Raw genomic sequence first — 21,467 nt, 5'->3', positions numbered from 1 at the left:
TTCCAGGGCTTTTTCAACAGGCAGCCCTGTGGGTGTTCAGCGCTGACATACAGTCCTCTGGGGGGCTTTCATGCTGCGGGACATCTCCACTGAAAATCGCAAAGTGGATGCCAAACAGGTGCTCCAGGTGCTTCAAAATCCCCTCTTACAGACCACAGGTTTTGGTTTGTCCCTGGTGCATCCCGGTGGGGCCAGTGGCAGGCTGCAGGGGTGGCCCTGCCACCTGTGCCAGTTGCCGAGCATCCTGCCCGTCTGAGCGCCGAGAAAACCATCACTCCTCCACCAGGACGGGGAGATGAGAGGCTGTAATGTGGAGGCCCAGGAGGGATGGAGTAGCCTTGTGATGCCCTCCTCTGTTTGGGGGGGGGGGATTTCTTCTCTCCCCATAGCACGGGCTCATTAGCATGAGCACCCTGCTGCAGGGAGGGGAGACCCCCCCTCAAAAAAAAATCTGCCCTAAGAGCCTCCTCAGCCCTGCCCTGAGCCTTCCAGCCCCAGCTCTCATTTCTGTGCCGTGCCCAGCAGATGGTGCAGGGACCCCGCGTAGTGCAGCATTTATTAAATACTGCTGTGAGTGGTGGTGTGCCGGGCTGGGACAGGGGACACAGCGGGGGACACGGGCTTGGGGAAGGGGCTGCAGCCTGGGGCTGGTGGGCGAGGGGCTGCACAGTGCTCGCTTGCCCCAGCAGCTGCAGGAATGGCCTTTCTGCAAAAAAAAAAAAAGGGGTGCTGCAGAAGAGGATTGCGCCAGGTGGATCTGGCCACAAAGATCTGCGTTGCGCGGAGATACCTGGGGCTGACAACATGGGCTTCGCCAAAGAGGGGGCACGGCAACGGAGTTTCGTCCAAGTCAAGGCAGCCAGCACGATAAGGTGACAGCAAGTGTGACTAACCACAGACAGCCCCCCCCTTAGAAAGCAGGCCTGGCGCTGCTGGGGGGTATCTGGCAGGCAGAAGGGGGGCACTCAGCCAGCTCCCCCAGGCAGCATTTGGGGTGACCGTGGCTGGAGCCGGGGCGCAGGGAATGCCTGGCATCCGCCTGTGCCGCTCGCCAGGGCTCGGCTTCCCCGGCCGCGGTGCGCGGGGCTGGCGTGGGAGGGATAACTCATCCCAGCCAGGAGGCAGAGGTGCCGGGCAGAGGGAGCTCGCAGCCTTTCCTCGCCGCCGAGAGCCCTACTCGACCTGCGGGACCATGACTTGGGGGCTTCGCCGCAGCCTCCCGCTGCTGCCGCTGCTGCTGCTGCTGCTGTGCCTGGCGGCGCGGCCGGCAGCGCGGGCGTCCCAGGTGAGCAGTGCTGGGTGTGGGAGCTCGTTCTCGCGTGGGGCCAGGGCTGTCCGCAGGCGTCTCCCTGTGTGGCTCTATCCTTCTGCCTCCCATGGGATGGGACTGCCACAGGGTCCTGGGGGTGCCTCCTGGGGGTGTTGGGGGGTCTCTTTCATCTTTTTCCTCTCGTCTGAAGCAGGAAGCTTAAAGCGTGCAAATGCATTGTATGTTCCCAGCCCTTAAAAGCCTCCTTCCCAGCTTCAGGCAACTTGTGAGCACCTCGCCCCGGCTCCCGAGCCGGCAGGTGAGCGATCGGGGAGCGTGTCCCGGTGCCGCTCTGCTCCCCTCTCCCGGAGCCCGGCGGGAGGAGAGGTTTCCCTGCACCCACAGCTGCGGGAGGGAGGTGTGAGCAAGGAGGCTGTCAGTGTCTGGCAAGGCTTAAACAGAGCTTGTGTATTTATTTTTTAAATCATTTTATTTTATTTTCCCCACACCTGAGATCACGACCAAGTACACTGGGAGCAAAAAATACCACTATTTTTACAGGGCAGTGGGGGTTTGTTACGGTTCAGTGTCCCGCAGGGAGCTCTGCTGGCTGTTGAAGCTAAAACCAGCCCTAACAAAGAGCTGTTTATTAAAGCGAGCTGAATGCCAGGCATCTATTTGCTTTTTCCTCCCTCCTCCTGTGTGGTGCACCCCAGAGCTGCAGGCAGGACCCGGCTTATCCCCCACGACCCCGAAAGGCACCGAGCACGCGCAGGGGATGGTTGCGGAGCAGTCTGAGTCTGCCACTTCAGGCTGGCTTCTCTTTTTCCTCTGCACCTTCTTGGTCGCTGTTTGCAGAGGCAGAAAACTCCTTCCAATGTGTTGTGGCTGGGGAGCCACAAATCCCCCCCCCTCCTTCCCTCCCTCCCTCCACCAGCTCTGCTTGCCCCTGGCCTCGTGCTGCACAGACCCTGGCCCTTTCCCCATCAGCAAAAAAGGGGCTGTGGGCTCCCCAGGGAGTGTTCATCCCCCACCCTGCATGCTCTGTAAGTCTCTGAGCTCCAGAACTGACTTTGCTTTGCTCAGCTCTTGCTCTTTTCCTTCGGTTTGCAGTCAATTCCACAGGAAACCTATAATAACGATGCCCGTCGCCTGCATGAGTCAGTCCCTCGGTAACCATTAGCTTGCAGGCAGAAGTCCCACAAGTGTTTCTGGCCCCAGAAGAACTCGCAAGACATCTGTTTTCCTATTATTTTGTAATATGGAAGTGGGACACGGTTCTCGCTCCAGCAGGACTAAACATGACTTACAGCGTCTCTCCCAGGGCTAACGAAACGATTACAGCCTGGCTGGGAGCACCGTGCTGCCCTCTTAGATGTAGGACACTGTGCCCAGGCTAGGGATTTCCTACACCGCGTGCAAAACTCCCCAGTGTGGTCACAAACCGCAGAATGGGACCGTGGGGAGCCACATGGGCGGTGGGGCTGGGGCTGGGGCCGCGGGGCGCCATGCACCCCACTGAGCGGCCGCTGCGCCTGCAGAGCTGCCTGGGCAGGCAGCAGCTCCTGGCCGCCGTGCGGCAGATGCAGCAGCTGCTGAAGGGGCAGGAGACGCGCTTCACCGAGGGCCTGCGCCTGATGAGGAGCCGGCTGAGCGCCCTGCACGCCACCCTGAGCAAGGCTGCCCCGGAGCCACCAGCTGGTGAGTCCTGCGGTGGGCAGGGGCCTTGGAGGGCTCCGCTCCAAGCCTTGGCTTGGGATGCCGAGGGCCAAAGCACGGGCAGTGGTGTGGGCATCTCTGCGGATGGAGCCACAAGGCGCGGGTGGGCTGGGAAGGCATGAGAAACCTGCAGCTGCAGGGGGAGCAACTTGTGGCTCCCCCGTTCCTGATCCCTTCCCCGCAGCTCCCGCAGTGTTCTGTCCCGCCCTGCAAGCCCCCGCTGGCGGACGCAAGTTCGGCACGAAGTACCTGGTGGAGCACGAGGTGCACTTCGCCTGCAACCCCGGCTTTGAGCTGCTGGGCTCCAGCACACGGACGTGCCAGGCCAACGGCAGCTGGAGCGGGCAGGAGCCGCGCTGCACAGGTACTGCTGCGGTGCCCTCGCTGGGGGCTGGATGGGGTCACCGCCACTGGAAGCGTTTCCTAGGGTAAAATTGGTACTAGGCGGGCTGGCTGGTGAGGCCAGGGTGGTGTGGAGAAGCGTGGTTTGGTCTTGCTTAAGGGTTCTCCAAACCAGCAAGGCAGAGTGAAGCTGCATCACCACCTACAGCCCTTCTTGTCGCCCCTCATGCATTTCAGTGCTCCAGGTCCCGATCCCAGCTCTATGCAGCTGTGGGAAGAGCCTCTGGTCCCAGGCTTGCCGAGGGGATGGGAAGGGGTGGCAAAGCCTCCCAAATGGGGTTTCTGGTCATGGCATCCTTCACTGCAAGCAGCAACAAGACACGTTTTGTTTGCAGGTTCTGTTCCCTGAGCAGGGCTATGGGGCAGCAGTGCTTGTGGGGCTGCTTTGTGTTCATCTGCTTGGGCTTGCTGGGTCCAGCTGCAAGAGTGGGGACAATCCTGGCTTCCTGATGCAAGAGGGACTATTGGAGTCCACCAAAGGGGTGGTATCGCAGCTGTCCCTGGCCACTGCAGCCTGCACGGCAGTGGTTTGGCTCTTCTCATTGAGAAAAGCAGGAGAAAAGGAGCCCAGCAGCAGAGATGGGGGGCAAAAAGAGCATCTGAAGGCTCCCTCCATTGCAGCAAAGCCATTGCCCTGGGGCAGCACCACCGCGTTGCAAACAGCTGGCATCTGGGCTCGGTGAATGTGCCATGGGGTGGCTAAATGTGCCTGAAAAGAAGAAAAAAGAAAAAAGAAAAAAAGAAAAAAGAAAGAAATGAAATGTGTGTTTTTTTGCATGGCAGAGATCAGCGTGTGCTCCAGCAGCCCCTGCCAGAACGGCGGGACGTGTGTGGAAGGGCCAAGCCAGCAGCGCTGCCTCTGCCCGCCGGCATGGAGTGGGGCCGCCTGCCAGCACCGCACACAGACGGGTGGGTGGCTCCGAGATTCGGGGCTGGCACCCCGGGCTAGCCCATGGGGCATCGGGTGGCACGAACAGCCTCGGGGATGGGAGCCGAGCAGGGACGCTCCGTGCTCACCATCGCCCCGTGGTGCCCCCCAGTGCCCCCACCCTTGAGCGCCACGGCTGACCCTGCCTTCAGCCGCAAGCCGCGCTGCGCCCAGGTGGAGCGGACCCAGCAGTGCCGCTGCGAGCCCGGCTTCCACATGAGTGGCACGGCCGCCGCCAGCCTCTGCCAGGGTAAGAGGTGGCGGGGCCGCCGGTGGGGCCGCTGCCACCCAGGCAGGCTGTGGCTGAGCAGGGGCGCCTCGTGTCCCCGCAGACGTCGACGAGTGCGAGGTGTACCAGGCCGAGGGGGCCCCGCGGCTCTGCGCCCACGCCTGCGTCAACCTCCCCGGCTCCTACCGCTGCACCTGCCCCGGAGGGTACAGCCTCCTGGCCGATGGCAAGAGCTGTGAAGGTGAGGCCCCCTGCTTCTCCACACGGAAAATGCCATCTTTACTTCCTTTTCCAACCCCTTTCTTTTCCCCTGTCTTGCTTGTAAGCGTCTTGGCTCACAAAAATCTCCGTGGGTTTGTATGGAGAGGTGGTTTCCCTGCTGGGCATGGAGAGGAGGGCAGGGAGGTGGTTGCAGCATATACAAGTGGTGCGCGATGCTCTGGGGCTGCGCCTCGCTGGCAGAGAGCAGGGAGAGCATCGCCGAGTCACGGAGCTGCCCCACATGAACGGGGTGGTCCCAAGAGGAGATGCAACCTAAAAACGAGCCTACAAGTGGCGATGCCTGATCCGTTTCAAATTGCTCACCTGTTTTCTGCCAAAATGAGCCTTGCGAGGAGGATGTTTAGGTCCCGTGGGAGGGTGACCTGCTGTCTGTTTTGCAGACATCGATGAGTGTGCCCTGTCACAGGACAACTGCACGCAGGGGACGACGTGCATCAACACAGGAGGGGGCTTCCAGTGCGTCCGCCCTGAGTGCCCGCAGCCCGGCGGCAATGTCACCTATGTGAAAACATCGCCCTTGTAAGTGTGGCGGGGGCCCTGTCCCCTAAATAACTCTGTAGCCACCAAGCTGGTCCAACGCCACCTCCCTCCTTGGGCAGGGAGGGGGACACTGACCTCCGTGTCCACTTGGGCTCCCTCAAAACCTCCTTCTCCGTCACCTCCACAGCCAGTGTGAGCGCAACCCCTGCCCGATGGACAGCAGGTCGTGCCACCAGGCGCCCAAGACCATCTCCTTCCACTACCTGCCCCTGCCCTCCAACCTGCTGACCCCCACCCCGCTCTTCCGCATGGCTACGGCGGCTGCGCCTGGCCGGCCGGGACCCGACAGCCTCCGCTTCGGCATCGTGGGCGGCAACAACCGGGGCCACTTCGTGATGCAGCGCTCGGACCGGCAGACCGGGGAGCTCATCCTCGTGCAGAGCCTGAAGGGCCCCCAGACCATCCAGGTGGATGTGGACATGTCCGAGTACCTGGACCGCACCTTCCAGGCCAAGCACCTCTCCAAAATCACCGTCTTTGTCTCTGCCTACGAGTTTTAGGGGGGGCTGGGGGGCGGCTGCGGGGTTTGGGTGGTCTCATGTGCACATGGCCAGACCCACAGTGACGATCCCTCCTCAGCATCCCCCACCTGGAGCGCTGCAGGTGGTGGCCTGTGCTGAAGCCCCGCAGCCAGCTGTCCTCCCCTCTGCATCACAAGCCTCCAGGTGGCTTTTACACTTGCCTATGTGGAAAAAAACAGCAAATGAGGTGCAAAAGAAGTTGGGTGCATGGGCTATCTGCTAGCTGGGCTGCGAGAGCTGAGCATCATCTTCACCCAAGGCTCCAGCAGGACGGCCCATAGCCTCTACACATACGTGGTGCAAGGCAGTGGACAGAAACCAAGTTCCTTACTCCCTTTTTAATTCCTTTTTGTAGGAAAGAAGCTAAGCTGGTGCTGTCAGCCCTCTGTGCTGGCCTGGGCTTGCTCACCTGAACACTCCCTGCTGATGCCAAGACCCCCAGCCTGCAGGGCAGGGGCTGCTCCCGGTGTTTCAGTGCTGGGCTTCCCCCACAGCTGGGAAAATCCCAGTCAGGGCTCGCAGGGCAGAGCTCAAGCACTTGGTGCTGCTCAGGGCGGCAGAGGCTGTGCCCAGTGAGCCCTAGGGCAGCATAGGAACCTCGTGTGGTGTAATGCACATCACTGCTCATAGCTCTCGGCATGCGTTGAGAAGCCGCAAGTTCTCCCCAGCCTCTGCTCACAGCCTGTTTCCGAAGCAGTGAGGTTGAGACTGTCTAAAACTGAAGCCACTGCATGGGTGCCTGCATCGTGTCCCACAGCTCGAGGGAAAAGGTGCTGCCCTACAGTTCCTGCTCCCTGCCTCCTGCACCCCCGGGTACCAGCTGGGGTCAGTTACCTTCAGCTCACCAGAGGGGCGCAGGGAGGACCTCACCTGGTGCTTTTTTGAAGTAGTTGGGGGGAAGCTGCAAGTGCTTCTTGCCACCTCCCCTGTGCCATGCTGGCCTGCCAGCACGCTGTCCCTGCGGTACCATCTCCTCTGCCACCACCCAGCTGGCTCTCGTCTGCATGAGGGACGTCGCCAGCAGGCAGAGGATGAGCCCCAGAGGGATGAGTGAGCCCTCAGCATCATATTATGTGAGGAGCAGAGGGGAGGGATGGGTGGAAGGACCTAAGGGCTGTCCCATGCTTCAGATGGTGAGCAGCAGCTCCTTAAACCCCTGGCACATGTGCTCACGCACCTGCATCCATCTGCAACCACGTGGAAGCCCTGGGTAAGCCTGCATGAATGTGACACAGGGACAGTGACTGCTTTGGCTGCATGTGGTGCTCATGTTGCAGGAGGTCGAGGTGTGAATATTTCACTGTGTAACACCCCCCTGCCTCCACTGTCAGTGCAGCTGCAGGAATAGCTCGGGTGCGGTGGCCGCTCCTGTCCTGACGCAGCTGTACAAGCCGTGGGGAGGCACCACTGCGCTCTCCCACCTTGCCCCATTCCTCAGTGCAGCGCTTCCGCATGTAAAGCACACCAACATTATGCATGTTTCTTCATTATGCTGGTTTTAATACAATTAAAGGATGATATAGCCTCTGAGCAGGTGCAGAGTGGAATGAAATACCCGATGTGCGTGTGGCCAGTGTGCCTGGGGGGGATGCTCATCCCAAGCCATCTGGGGATGGGTCCTGGCTTTATGTGGCACTAACCTGCCCTGGTTATTTTCCTTTTTTCTGCTTTATGCTGCTTGAGAGGGCAGGCAGGAGGTGCTGGGATGTACCAGCATGGGGGTCTTGCAGCTGGTGGCATGGGCAGTCCCTAAAGCGGCTGGGGACAGCAGGCACTGCCTGGCCAAAGCACCCCAAGCAGGACTATGTGGAAGCAGGGTTTGTTCCAGCAGGACGAAAACACCTTCCTAGAGGAAAGCTGAGTGCTCTGTGATGACACCTGGTAGTCCTCCAAAAAGCAGCTTTCTGATTTCCCTTGAACTCAGCCCAGATTTGAAGAAATCCTGCTCCTGGGAGAAAGGGGATGTCCACCTGACAAGGGGAAAGAGGCTGAGCAGCATGGCTGTTAGGCAAATAAACCATTTTGAGGCACCCTTTGATCCTTTACAAGGAGCTTTCCCTGTGTAGGGAGCTGGCCTCTTTCCTTCCCCCCTCTCATATCCCAGCACAAGACACCTGCACTGCTCCATGCCCTGTGTGAACCAGGGGAAATGTCCCTTGAAAAGGGACTGCTGGATTGAGAGGCCTTGAGAAGAGTGAAAACTCTTTGCAAAACCCCAAATCCTACCCATTGCAAGAAAAAGCTACCAGTTTCTTACCAGCTCAGAGAAGAAACTTCCAGTAAAGGAGCTGGGCTGAGATGAGAGGGGGCTTTTCGTTTTTTTATATTTTTGGAAAAGCTGAAGGTGGGCAGCTTTGGGGAAAGAAAACACAGTTGTGAGCAAGAAGATGACGGATGGGGCAGCTCAGAGCCTGTGGTTTGCTGGAGCAGGGTCTGGCCTGCTGCAGCTGCACAGCCTGCTGTGGGATGCTTCTGCAGTGCCCCACTGCTGCGTTTAGGGACGGTGCCGAAACCCCTGTGCCTGGGGATGCGCTTCCCACAGCGCCTGGGCCTGGCTGGGCTTGGGGCTGCCAGGAGGAGCTGTATGTTTTTGGCTTTTCTTCTTTTATGCAGGGCTTTTCCCTGCATGGCAGAGCCCGAATCCTGCTCGCAGCCGGGTGGGATGGATGATACGCACCGCTGCAAAAGTGTGCTTGCTGCCCGAGAAGCAGGAGAGGATGACTTTCTGAATAGTTTCCATCTGATGCTTTAGCTGGCTCATGGGGCTGGAGATGGGTGTTTGGACCTTCAGGTTGGCTTTCCTTGCAGCGTAATCCTTAACTGACAGCATTTTCCCAGTTCCCGAGGCCAGGGTGAACTGGTTTCCCCTCTCCGAGATGGGACGGGACACTGAGGACTGGCACAGAGATGTGGAGGGGCATCTCTGCCACCAGGGCTCACGAAGCAGTGCCCGTCCTTCCAGGTGCTCCTGACCTGCCCTGAGGGCCAGGATCAGAGCTGGGAAGCTCAGATATCTCTCAGCCTTAGCTGGCTGCGCCATCTCTCATTCAGCCCCAGAAATGTTTAAGGTTGGCTCCGCAGTGCCTGGGCTGGGCTGGAAGCCTCTGGCCAGCATTTGAGCTGACTGCAGGAGATTTTTCCCCTTCCCAGAGAAGTGACTGCAGCATCTTGCAGCCTGGAATGTGCAGCGAGAAGCTCTTCTGGTCCCAGTAAATACAACTTCGCGTTGGGATAATAACATTTCAGAGCCCAAGAAATAGCTAGGTTTGCCTATGCTCCCCTTACAGGCACTGAAAGCAAGCGGTCCCCATGCAGCTGGCTCCAGATGTGCTCTGCATGCCCTGGGAGAGCCCCAAAGCCACCGAGGAGGGTGGCTGGGGACACAGTAGCAATGTGGAGTGTCTGGTGGCAGGGTGAACCTCCGTCCCCCTCCAGCACAGGGTCCCCAAGCTGGAGCTGTGGAAAAGCAGGAGGAGGTGGCTCCACCATCAGCGTGGTGGTGTCAAAAGGGGACACCCCGGCACAGCCACTGTGCCTGATGTCTAGCAGCCCGAACCCACACCTGCTGGGGACCACGGACCACCTGCATCCCAATCACCGCAGGTCAAAATCCCTGCCCTGCAAAGGCTCTGGCCGTGGGGGAGCCTGCAAGCAGAGCAGAGTGCTGGCAGAGGCCCAGTAGCAACAGGGAAAGGAAGGTGTGCGGTGACTCAGGAGCGAATCACGGGCTCCACAAGACACAGGGATTCCTCTTGGGGCTCGTGGGCATGAGTCGAGCCCAGGACAAACCTTGGATGCCCCCTTAGGTGTGGAGCAGCTAAAGGCCTCACATGGAGGTGGAGGTGGGATGCACAGAGCCATGCAGGGCCATGTGGTGTGCTCCTGACGGGGTGAGAAGCAGCAAAGAATCAGGGAAGAAGTGTAGGTGTAGTTAACAGAGGGTGAAGAGCCCTCATGTGTGGCAGACATACTTTAGTGCTCTTGGCAAGTGGGGCCGAGAAACAGCTTAGATAGTTGAAGTCCAGCACTAAGTCCCCAGCATTGCCTGGAAGGCAATAATCCCCAAATCTAAATACATAGAGAAATGCCTGGAATGTCTACAAGGCCCACAAAGCACATAAAAGGAGAGGGGAACCAAAATGAGAAACTGCTCCAAGAGAAGTCATTAAGACTTAACTGTGGCTGTGGCCTGGGACCTCCTGAATATTCTACCAAGTGACCCGCACCGACCTGGTCCCACTCCGGGAGGGAATGGGAGTCACCTTGCTGTGCTCTGTGCCTGCTCGTGGGGCCTGAAGAGAGGACCAGACGCTCCTGACCACCTGCCCTGCTCAGTGACTCTTCTATCCAGCCCAGAGCAAAGCCAAAGGAACAAAGCGGAGCCGGCACTGCCTGCCCGAGCACATCCCAGCCCATCCCAAAGGGCTGTGATGGAGGAGGAAACAACACCTCATTTCAACTGTTTCCCACTTGGCAGCCCATGAAAATGCAGAGCACGTGGGGCATGCGCTCAGCTAAGGACCATCCGGACTTTCCAACAGCTAAAGTAGGCATGGTTGGCATATCCCACCGGGGAAGGACTGGGGGTATTTCTTTCCTTGAGGTACATGAGAACGGGGCGCTGGAGCCCCTGCAGGCATCCCTCCTGCTCACCCGCGAGCCTATGTGGTCACACAGGACATCCCAACATCGGAGAGCCCAGGAACGGGGTCTTGAAGCTTTCTGCACAACTTTGGGCAACCTAGTGATTGGCCAAGCCTTGTATGTACCGCAGGTACCATCACTCACCCACCAAACAGACCCTCAGCTGAATGAGACAGATCCCTACAAGCAGCAGTGACAATTCTCTTGCTAAACACAGAAGAGAACACCAGCAAAGCTATTTTTAAGATCTGAATTTTATTGCAGCAGCGCCAGGCCAGCAGCTCCAAGAAGGCCATGCTGGCGCGCAGCACATACATTAGCGCTGTGCCATCTCCTCCCACCCCACAGATTTATATCACGCTTTGAATCCTCGCTAAAGTGAAAGCACGAGCACACATTCCACACCACTTATTAATCCTGTTACGGGCCTTAATGAGGAGCTGAACCATGACATTTTTATTTGTTATGGTTGCTAGGTATGTTGCTAAGCCCTACACACCATACCCCAGATCCCAGTATATCTGTGATATCTGAGAGAGCGTACTGGGGAATTTGTTTAGCTGATATTGCCAAATTTAGTTATACTTTGAAAAGGCTGAAAAAAAGAGCCATTCAGGAACTTCTCACAGGCATACCTTTTTCCTTGACAACGCAAACACACACGTAAGGATATTTAAATAAACAGTTTTACCCTGCTTGTGCTGACACATTTTTCTGCCCATTTAAAATTAATTTTGTGGGTATGCCTGAGGAGCACACACAGCTCTTGTGCCAACCCACAAGGTGAAAGAGGAGTTGTCCACCCGAGCAGGGAGCAGACCCAGTGCTACAGTCCCAAAGGGGTCCTGACACCAATAAGTGCCAGGATCATCCTGGGGCTGCACGGAGAGGGCTCCACGTGCCCCATGCTGGAGAAGACCTGTGTGTGCTGCAAGAAAAGTGGGACCCAGACTATTATTTTAAATCTTAAGTTCTCTTCTTTCTCTATTGCCTGGGGAGATGGTGCTGACAAACAGCACATGGGGATGCTCACATACCAAGGACACTAATTAGGCTTAATGGCCCTGATCAGCCCCACCTGGAGCCACCACCCATGCCTCTGCCCATGCTTCCTGGAGCCCCATTTCAGTCCCTGCCTGAGTTGTGCTGTGGCAGCACTGGTCTCCAGCTCAGATTGCTTTGCTGGTTTGACCTAGGACCTGCCTCCTCTCCATGAATGTGTGTGTTGGCCTGGATGCTTGGTTGAACCTGGCCGTGATCTCCAGCTTTGCTTGCCTAGCTGGGAACTAGCCTGGCATGCAGCACTGCAGCAGCAGGGATCCTAAGGTCCTGGTGCCTGGCTGCCGTGGCACGGAGGTGTGGCTGTGGGGAGATGGCTCCTCCACAGCCTGGAGCACAGCCAGGCTGCCCGATGGCAAAAGAACCAGAGATTGGAAATGGGAAACTGCAGGGACAGGAACTGTCCCAGCTGCAATACCTGGGGGATCAAGAGGAGCTGGCTTCTCTGGGCATTTCTGCTTTCCAGAGGTGACTCGGTGGGGAACAGCATTGCCTGTAGCTACTTGCAGAAGAGCCCTTCTGGAGGGCAGGGGCAGGAGGATGCCCTGGAGGTAAGGAGCCACCTCAGGCTGCTGGAAGCAAAACAGACAGGGAGAGGAATTCTCTGCAGTGCCAAACGGAAAGCTGCAGCGTGAGTCAAGCCATTGCACAAGTGAAACTCTAATGGGATAATGGGAATGCTTCTGCTATGGGAAGCGCTTTGTTTGCAGAATGCACTTCAGCAAGCTCGGCCAGCAGTGCAGAAGGCAGGCTTCATTAGCTTTTCTGTGCGCTCAACTATGTCTTCTGCTGGACTTTGTAACGAGCCTCGGTGGTAAGGCACTGTAGGTGATCAGGCATAGGAAATGGGAAAAGACACCCTTTTGTTTGTAAGGGGAAAAACGTTCTATGTCAGAGCAGAGCAACTGGAGGATCACCCCTCCCAAATGGGGACCAACGTGGGTGTTCTCATCTTTTATTTTTGTGTTAGGATTGCTGGCACTGGAAAAAGAGAGTCATATGTCCTGAAAAGCCCTGTAAGCCAAGGAGACTAGCCTGTAAAGGAAAATAAGTTGATGTAACTTACTTGGTTTTATTCCAGCAAGTTTTGACAAAGTCCCTCAAAAGACAATGTTAAAAGAAATAACATTAAAATTGTTAGAGAACAACAAACAAGGCTCTCTCAGGGACTATGAACTGCCAAGAGTCAGCAGAACCAGGGCAGGGATGAACGGCCAGCTCTCAGCATGCAGTGGTCTGGCAGGTGGGATGTCTCTGTGTTGGTGCCAGTGTTGTTGTAAATAGATATGTAGGAATAAGTTTATGGAAGAAACGATGAGCAGTGAAGTGACAACATTTGCAGCTGATGCTATTTATTTGAGTTGGACAAGACTATCCTAAGGTTAAGGTACATAACTTAGAGACACAGTACGGCAGAAGAAGATGAAATTCATTGAAAATGCAAAGCAACATGCACGGAAAGAGATGCTGAGGAGAGTTACCATCCACGTTGATAGACTACAGAGTAATAAGAGCATGGGGAACATTGGATTGTGGCCATCTGAGCTGTGTGAGCCAGCAAGTGCTGCTGAAGAGAGGTGGGACCTGCCCCAACCATCGCATGAGATAAAGCACAAGGCTTCCATTTGTCTTTTGTTGCATTATTGATTTCAGTGCAGCTCTTCAGCGTCCTGCTCCATGGCTTTATTATGGATTTCTGAATGAGTGTTGAATGTCCTCCCTTTTAACACACACACAAAATCACTAAGGTGATGATAAAAGCATCTGGATTGCCTTTTCAGTAGAGATTTTAATCCTGTGCTGGCCAATAATTTCTTCTCTAAGTAACAATTTTATTATCAGTCTGAATTAACATGCATACTTCTATAGGCCCCGGTCATGCTGATTTTAAATACTCTTATTTCGAGAAGTGTAGTGGGAGGCTAGGAGGATGACATAGGGCTTTTTTTTCTTTTCTCCTTTTTCTGTTGTATCAGAGAATAAGGCTGTTTCTGAAGCTGTTGGTCATCGTGGTTGGGTCTCTCATTTTTGCGATCTGGTGCAGCTCAGCTGTGGATGGCAGTCTCCACAGTTTTGTTAGAGAGGAACTGCCAACACGGTCACCAAAAGGCCTGAATTTCCCATGTAGCCTGAAAATTAGGGCTATTGCCTATGTCATGTCTAGATATTAATCCTTATGATGGCTTGAAGGTGTTCTCCAGTAAGTACATCCTTGAGATGATAAGATACGTTGGTCTTCTGTGGTTTCACTGAGTGGAAAGGACCCCCCTCCCACCCCCAGTTTGGTTGCCCTAGGGATTTGGGACTAAACAACTCCAAAGTGCCTTGGTCTGGCTGAAAGGAGTCAAACTTGAACCAGACTTGGGGGGGGGGGGGGGGGAGAAGGGGCAAAGAGCAATATTTATTTATTTATTTATTTACTTATTTATTTATTTATTTATTTATTTATTTATTTGTTTTGAAATACTGGAGCCGGTGAAGCTGGTTGCCTGGAAGCTCAGCTTGGTACATAGGCTGAGCAGATTAATAGCTCTTTCAAATAATGATCCTTTAATTCTGGTACAGGAGCCAGCCGCAACCTCTGTGCGCAGGCTGCTCGGAGGAGAGGAAGGCAGGGGCTGTTTTAACAGTATAATGCAGTTTATCGAAACACACAGCCGTGCTTTCTAGAGAACAGGGGTGGAAATGAGGGCTAAATGAGGTGCTGCTTGGCAGTGCTGCTTTACAAAGTGTCCGAGCGGCTGTGATGCTGCGAGGACACCTCAGACCTGCGAGGTGAGCAGCAGGCCCGTGCCCAGGGAGGATTTCTCTGGGGAAACCCATGGCCCTCAGAGGGCTGAGGCTGTACCTCCATCCCGTGGGGCTTGGGGCTGCTTCCTCAGCCATCCTAGCGATGGCCCGGACAGAAAGGGGAGTCTTTACTTTTATTATTATTATTTTTGACTCTGTTGGGATATGCTGGTAGGTGCTCAGTACCCACAGTTGTTTTTTTTTTTTGTTGTTGTTCGTGGTTTTTTTTTTTTTTTAATACATATGATTTTTATTTTTTTTTTTTAACTTCTAGAAGCGTTTTTCTCTCTTTAAAAACTCGGGAGAAGGGGACAGCAGAAGCCCGGGACTCCTACAAGCTGCGGCACGGCGGGAGGCCTGCAGCCAGCCGCTCCCAGGTGCTTAAAACAAAACAAAGAAAAAGAAGAAGAAAAAGAAAAAAAGAAAAAAAAAAAAAAAAGAAACCCAGGCCCGGGGCAGCCCCTCAGACCGCCTCGCCCCTGAGACGGCGGCGGGGCCCCGCAGCTCTCGCGAGAGGGCGCGGGGCCGCCATGACGGGCGGTGGGGCGCGCACGTGACGCCAGCCCGCCCGCGGCGCGGCGGGGCCCCGCCCCCCTGCTGGCAGGCGCGCGCACACGTCGCCCGCGCAGGGCGGCGGCGGCGGCCGGGCGGGGAGGGGAGGGGAGGGAAGGGGGGGGGGCGGGTCCCGACGTCACGGGCGCGTGACGAGCGGCGCGCCGCCGCCAATGGGCGCCGCGTGCGGCGCGGTGACGCGCGGCGGCGGAGGAGGGGCCCGGGGCTGAGGCGCAGCCGGAGCCGAGCCGGAGCCGGATCCGGAGCGTGCCGCGGGCGGCGGCGGCGGCCAGCGCCGGGCGACGCCGTCTCGGCCCCGACGGGCGCGGAGGACGCGGTGGTGGCGGCGGGCCCGCGGGCCGGGGTTGCCGAGCGAGCTGGGGGCGGCGCCGGGGCCGCCGCTGCCGCCGCCGTCGCCGCCGCCGCCGCCGGGGTCGCTGCTGCTGCCGCCGCCGCCGCCGCCGCTGCCGCCATTTTGTGAGAGTGCCTCGAGCGGGCGCCATGTTTGTAAGGAAGCAGTAGGGCAGCCATCTCCGGCCACCAGCACCTCCCCGCCCCGTGTGTGTGTCCTCTCCTTCTCCTGTGCCCCGGGCCTGCTCCTCCGAGCCGCCGCCGGCTCCTCCGAGCCGCCGCCGCCGCCGCCTCCGCCTCCTCCCGCCCGCGCGGGGCGGCCGGGCGCAGCCTGGGCGGCCTCGCCCTGCGCTGAGTGCCCGTTAGTGTCCCACTAGGTAACCGTGAGTGCGACCTTCATCGTCTCTCCTCACTGGGGGACCGGCCCTCCTCCTCCTCCTCCTCGCCGAGCCGCCCCCAGAGCGGCCGTGCGCGCCGCCGCCGCCGCCTCCTCCCTCGGCACCACGGGCAGCGGCAGTGTCCTGCCTTCCTCCACCTCCCTCCTCCTCCTCACCACACCACGGCCAGCACCATGGCCTTTGAAAGCCTGTTCTCGAAACCCCCAAACCCAGTTCTTGACCCAAACATGCCCGACTCTGACAGGCAACATGCAGGGGACGAAAGGTCGAGTAACATTCTTCTCTCTCTCTCCGCTTCTCATAATGGTGATAGTAGTGGGGTGATGGTGGTGATGATGATGATGATGATGCTGATGATGCCGGGGGTTAACGTGCCGAGGGGGTTAACGGTGGCGGTAGGTTTGCGGGACAGGTCACCTCCAGGCTGCGAGGCTGGGGTGAGGGGGGCGGGGGGCCGGGGGGCTCACGGGGCTGCAGGGGCATTGTTAGCAGGGTTTTATTTTCTCGAATGCATGCCTTTTATACATCTTCATTTATTTATTCTGCCTGGGAAGGGGGGCCGTTTTCCATTTCTTTCCATAAATTGCACTTTCCAGCGGGTGTCTGTTGAATGTCACCATTGTTCTTTTTCTCTCTTGCCCTGGTGCTGCTAGTCAGGTAGGAAAGGGTGTTCTGAGTTGCTTTTTTTTTTTTTCTTTTTTTTCTTCTTTTTTTTTTTCCACATTGTTTTTGTTTATAAAGAATCTCACCAGGTCCATGTTTAACGTCATTTTCTTGCCAGATTACACCTTACACGTTTAACTGGATCTTTTTTTTTATGCAGATTAAGGTCTGACTGACGTTATCTTTGCCATCTCTCAGTCCCCATGCGCAGAAAGCCAGAGTCCTGTTCCTGGTGAAAGGACCTCTGTTCCTCCCTCCCTCCCTCTCTTTCCTGCAGCTGCTGGAAATTCAAATCCTTTCTCCAGGCAGCTCTGGCCTTCCTAACTAGTTCCAAAAATACTGTTTCAGGGTGACAGCTACCAGTCCTTCAGTGTACATCTACTCACAGCATTTGTAACACGAGTGCAGGAGTTAAAATGACGGTTTGTGACAGCCGCCTTTCAGTTCTGTCCGCTCCACACAGCTCCACAACCATGCTTGGTAGTTGTTTCAGAGGACTGAAAAACACCTGAGGGTCTGTGAGCGAATGTAACAGTTCCCTCGCTGGAGGAAGAGTCATAAATTCTGCGTTATAAAAGGGGAAACAGAGGGCCGTACAAATTGACCAACTGGTCCAAAAATCATACTGGGATTTAGCGACTGGTTCAGGGCAGACCTCAGAGCTCCTGATTCCTGCTCCCAGCTTCCTGTGTTTAATTTTGAAATAGCGTAAGCTGTGTCTCACTGTGTGTTCCAAAAGTAATATGTGAAAAGCAAAAGAGTGATACACTGTGATGGCTGAAGATCCAGCATATCCTTGTTATGTCGTTTCAGCAGTAGCAGCAGAGATGTGTTAGGGTGTAGGCATTCCTAGGTCTGTGACTTTTTACTGCAGATGCTGTTTCAGGGTTTTAAGATGCTTTGTGTTTTAAAGTTCTCATTGAGGACAAGCACAAAAAAGCTTCATCTGCTCTTCTGCTGGAAGCATATTTTTTCTAGTTTAGAGTTCCTCATGTGATGTTGACAAACAGAGTTCCTCTTACCAGCTGTTCTCACCAGTGCACTTGTCCTTACACTGGTAAATTATGAAATAGAATAAATAAGTGCTACTTAGTAGCCTGATGTACTTCTAACACGTTTGTTTATAAACATGGCTTTATAATGCTTTAGTTTCAGAAGAGCAGAAGAATAACAAAAACAAATACCTTTTAAGTAATACTTTTTATCAGCAAGACTTCTGGAAAACTTCTGTCCTTTGACCTGAGATGCGTATAGTAAACCAGACTCTTAATACAACTAGAGTGTTATCAAAAAAAAAAAAAGGCCCTAAATATAAGTACTGGTATTGTATTAGATATGTACATGTAATCCTGTCAAAATGTAATATTTATCTAGCTGAAATTTACACAATTTCCCCAGGAGCTGCTTACTTGTGAGGCCCAGACAGAACCAGGGTCTTTCCCTGCCCCAGAAGACAGGGTTGGCTGGGGGTTACAGGACAGCTGTCAGTGGGAGCGTGCTTGTAGTGCTGAATTGGTTGGTCAAGTCTCCTGTGTAGTAAGTTGAGAGCGAGGTATAATGTTCTGGGTCAGTTCTGTAGAAAAGATGCAAGAGCCTGATACGCTCGTTTTCTAAGCTAATGTGAGCTGGAGTTTTACTCTAGTGCTAGTTTGGTGTTTTGAAAGTCGTATGTCTAGTTTCATTATGTTTTATCTTGCATTCAGGTTTTTTGCTGCATTGGTAGCTCAGCCAGACCAGTTTACTACAGATGCAGACTGTAATAGGAAGGTGGTGAGATCACGTAACAGATCAGATCAATGTGTGCAGCATGAATTAATAGCATTTCTCTGAACATTTAGGAGTTTGGTTTTGAATCGAGCTGTAGAGCTGTGAGGAAGTTGGTTGGTGCTGTGAGCAGTAGGAAATAGTGAAAAACCTTGCCTGGCTGCACTCAGGGCATTGTAAGATGGAAGTGCTGTTCTGATCCAGGGTCTTTGTTGTCCTGCTTTATAGATGGGGCAGCTGGTTACGTAAGGAAGGGTTTTCATTCTTGAAATATTTTTAGTTAACTCGTTGTGGGGACGTGCCCTCTCCTGGTGTGCTTGAGACTTTGTGTGTGCCCAGGTAGCAGCTATCTTGTCTCTTTGTCCTGTCAGGCTACGTTTCATTATGGATTGCTTGTTATGTAGGTAATTTTTCACGAGTAAGAAAGAACTCGGAGGCAGGGTGCAGGCAAACTCAGCAACGGCAAATAAATTCACAGGAACCAAGTCCCCTTGGGACACACACGAACTCGGCTCCGGCTTGCCATCAGCAAGGCGAGACTGTGGCAAAAAGGAGTGCAGCTTTAAGCAAGGAGCCCTGGTGTAGAAACTGCCGTGTGTACAATGCGTGCATTCTTCCGGCCATCAGCACGGCCTGCTCGGCGTGATAGTCTGCGGGTACTGGCACGCCTGCTTGCTGTTCCTGAGCTCTTGCTTTGTAGGCATTGTCCCGTCCTGCATGCGGCCGGTGGGGCTCCCGCTTGAATGCCTTTGTGCCTCAGATAAGACCAAAGGCTTGCTGCAAACCCAAGAGTTCAGTGTTCCTGCAGACTTTGATTTTCTGACTAATATTGAGCTGTTACAGACAATACAAGGACTTGGTTGCTACAAATAGTTCTGTGTTTGAAACCAGTGCCAGGTTTACAATTGCCAGAAATGCTAGAAGGTATCTTCTGCTGTGAGTTGGAGGGTGGCTTTTTTGTCTCTATGTATGTAATTAGATATAAAACGTCCTGTTGGTATTGGTTCTTTCTGTTTGCCATTTCTGCTTTGCTGTCATTTAATCTCCATACGCAGAGTTTTCCTACAGTACTAACTGCTTTAAAAATAGCAGTGACCTAATGGTAGGGCTGAGCAGTGAGATGTGAGCAGTGAGATGCTAACTCGCAGGTCACGGAGGTGCAAGCAATGCCTCCATAGCCAGCCTGGTCTTGGGAGCTGCATTTGACATGTAAGTCTCAGGCCCCTTTTTACTTGTTTGTGGCGCAACAAAGTAAATTCTGCATCTAAGACAGCTCTCTGATGGACACCCAAATGTCCTGTTCAAAGTTTTCTTGAGAAAATTGTCCTGATTTTTGGCAATGCCACTGCAAAGTCACGCTTTTCTATATTTTAGGTTCTTTTTCCAAGAACTATGCAAACCCCCATTGCACACTTCTTTGTTATCCATTGAATATCATTTTTATGTTTTGAAATTCAGTTGATGGTCGCTTTCTTGTTCAAGATAAACCAATTTACGTTTTAGAAAGTGGCCAAAGTGCTTGATTAGGAGCTTGCCTGCTTCTAGCTGTGTGCTGCCCTTCAGAGCCCTCCTTCGCCAGCTACATGTACCCTGGGAATGTCCAGACAAACCAGGTGAACAGAGACTTCACCCAGTTGCTCCTTTGTATTTATTTTATTTTCCCAGTTTCTTCTTCCAGTGCCCTTAGGCATTCCCTGTTCCCTTTCAGTGATCCAGTTCTCCACTCCTGTCCTTGGTTAACACGATTTCAAACTGCTGATACGACAGGCTGGGCTGGGTCATCCTAATGGAGAACTGCTCTGGGAAGTCAGTCCGTGGGAGGCAGAGGGAAAATGCAAGTGGCTGGCTGCAGACGGGATGGGTAACAGTAAATTCAAGTCCGTGTTGTACACCCGAGTTACATGCTTCCTCTGTTGCTGCTCAGCCAGCACTGTTTTGCAGGCTGCTTGGCTGGTGTCTTGTCTTCGTCCTTGTGGATCATCAGCTCCCTGAAGCATCGCAGCCGCACAGATTGGGCGGCGTTTGTGGAGCTGAAGGGCTCAAGCTCTTGTATAATCCATCACCGTACCGTCCAGCCCACCTGGCTGCAAGGCTCCCATCCGGATTTAATGTCACAGTGGACCACTTGCATGTCTTTTATTCTGCCCGTTCATAAATGCCCTCTGTGGATGTGTGCATAGTTTGATTTGAAAATGCTTACTTGTAGCTGGATTCAGAGACTTTTTTTTTAGTAATAGTTAATCACCAAAGAATGCATTCATGCTAACTTGAAGTTGTTTGTGATCCCTGAGTGCAGCCTTGTAGTGATTTATTGGTTCTGAACATGCTTTCAGAACTGGCTTTGACATTAGGAAAATAGGAAACGAAGAGAAAACCACTCCCAAATGTGCCCGATGGGCAAACAAGGCTTACTTACTGTCCAGCAAACACTGCAGGAGTGGCAGAAATGCGTCTGACTTGTGTGGCTGTCAGTCCTCGTCCTCCTGGGGTGGAGGAGGTAGTCTGTGTGAATCTCTGTCACTTCTTGTGCGGCGAGAAGTGCCTGCAGCTGGAGGTGGGAGAACGCGGGCCTTCTGGCGGGCTGGTTGGCCTCCACTGGCACCGCCACTGCCACTGCAGCAACCTGGCTTTTGTCTTCTGCCTCCTGCGTCTCCCCCATTGTATGGGAACACGCTATCTGTCAACGCCAGCCTAGGGATAAAAGATTAAAAACCCAAGCAAGCCGCTCTGTAACTTTTCCCAGTAACAATTTCACTTCCTGGCTGTAGATTCAAGTAGCTGTGCGTTTGCAAAGGGGTCAGACCTGAAGGACACCTGCAGGCAGTGTGGATGTAACCAGCGTAACGCTGTGGAAAAGGCCAGCATCAGTTGCCACTGGACACTGGCTGCCTGACGGCAGGAACAGCTTCTGCTCTTTGTAGTTCTTCCCTTACTCAGTCAGAAAAACCTAGTGTAGCAGATCACTGGGGCAAATTCAGGTAATGAATTTTAGACCTCTGATGTCTTACTTGAGACGTGTAACTGTTGTGCCGTGGGATGCAGCTGAGTTCTTGTGCTCGTGAGGATTTTCTAGCAGCACCGTGTTAGCTATGAGGGCGCTGCAGGTTGATCGCGTGGCAGCAGCAGGAGAGAGCAAGCACATGGATGTGAGCTGCAGGGCTGTGCAGTCACCTCGCTGAGGGGGGCGTCATTTCACTGAATGGCTCCTGAGCAGCACCAAAAACCCCCGTGTTTTCTCTCTCTTGCATCATACGGCCTTACTGCAGAGGTCAGCAGCATAGGTGCATGATGCTGTTAGCAGCTCCTGGGAACTGAGGGCTGTTAATGTGCTGTTGCTATGTGAGAAGATGAGATTTGGGACATCCTGGGTGTTTTA

At 54.5% G+C, this 21,467-nt stretch overlaps 2 protein-coding genes across 3 annotated transcripts in view; both read left to right on the top strand.

The window, feature by feature from the left end:
* Positions 1-752: 752 nt before the first annotated feature.
* On the top strand, positions 753-6,068 carry FBLN7 (fibulin 7). 2 transcript variants are annotated; one of them, XM_084515333.1, is made up of 8 exons: positions 753-1,285; positions 2,791-2,950; positions 3,153-3,332; positions 4,154-4,279; positions 4,411-4,548; positions 4,631-4,768; positions 5,190-5,328; positions 5,477-6,068. In XM_084515333.1, the coding sequence occupies exons 1-8, from the start codon at positions 1,025-1,027 to the stop codon at positions 5,847-5,849; spliced, it is 1,515 nt and encodes a 504-aa protein (XP_084371459.1). In that variant the 5' UTR covers positions 753-1,024; the 3' UTR covers positions 5,850-6,068. The 2 variants fall into 2 exon arrangements, with proteins under 2 accessions (XP_084371459.1, XP_084371460.1); XM_084515334.1 differs by lacking the exon at positions 4,411-4,548.
* Positions 6,069-15,171: 9,103 nt separating this feature from the next.
* Positions 15,172-21,467, top strand: part of ZC3H6 (zinc finger CCCH-type containing 6) — a 31,051-nt gene continuing 24,755 nt past the window's right edge. Inside the window, exon 1 of the mRNA XM_084515891.1 lies at positions 15,172-15,929. Within this exon, the coding sequence (XP_084372017.1) occupies positions 15,838-15,929 (92 nt within the window). The 5' untranslated portion in view covers positions 15,172-15,837. The remainder of the gene's footprint in view (positions 15,930-21,467) is intronic.

Source organism: Aythya ferina (genome assembly GCF_964211825.1).
Source record: "Aythya ferina genome assembly, chromosome: 3".
In the NCBI taxonomy this organism is placed as follows: domain Eukaryota; kingdom Metazoa; phylum Chordata; class Aves; order Anseriformes; family Anatidae; genus Aythya; species Aythya ferina.
The sequence above is the reverse complement of the archived record's forward strand: the minus strand, read 5'-3'. Positions and strand labels throughout refer to the sequence as shown.

Bases quoted from the DNA above. Each gene is read 5' to 3' on its own strand.
- FBLN7 (XM_084515333.1), top strand. From the start codon at position 1,025: ATGCCTGGCATCCGCCTGTGCCGCTCGCCAGGGCTCGGCTTCCCCGGC. The intron at 4,549-4,630 runs GTAAGAGGTGGC...GTGTCCCCGCAG, and splicing joins CGCCGCCAGCCTCTGCCAGG to ACGTCGACGAGTGCGAGGTG. The intron at 4,769-5,189 runs GTGAGGCCCCCT...TCTGTTTTGCAG, and splicing joins CGATGGCAAGAGCTGTGAAG to ACATCGATGAGTGTGCCCTG.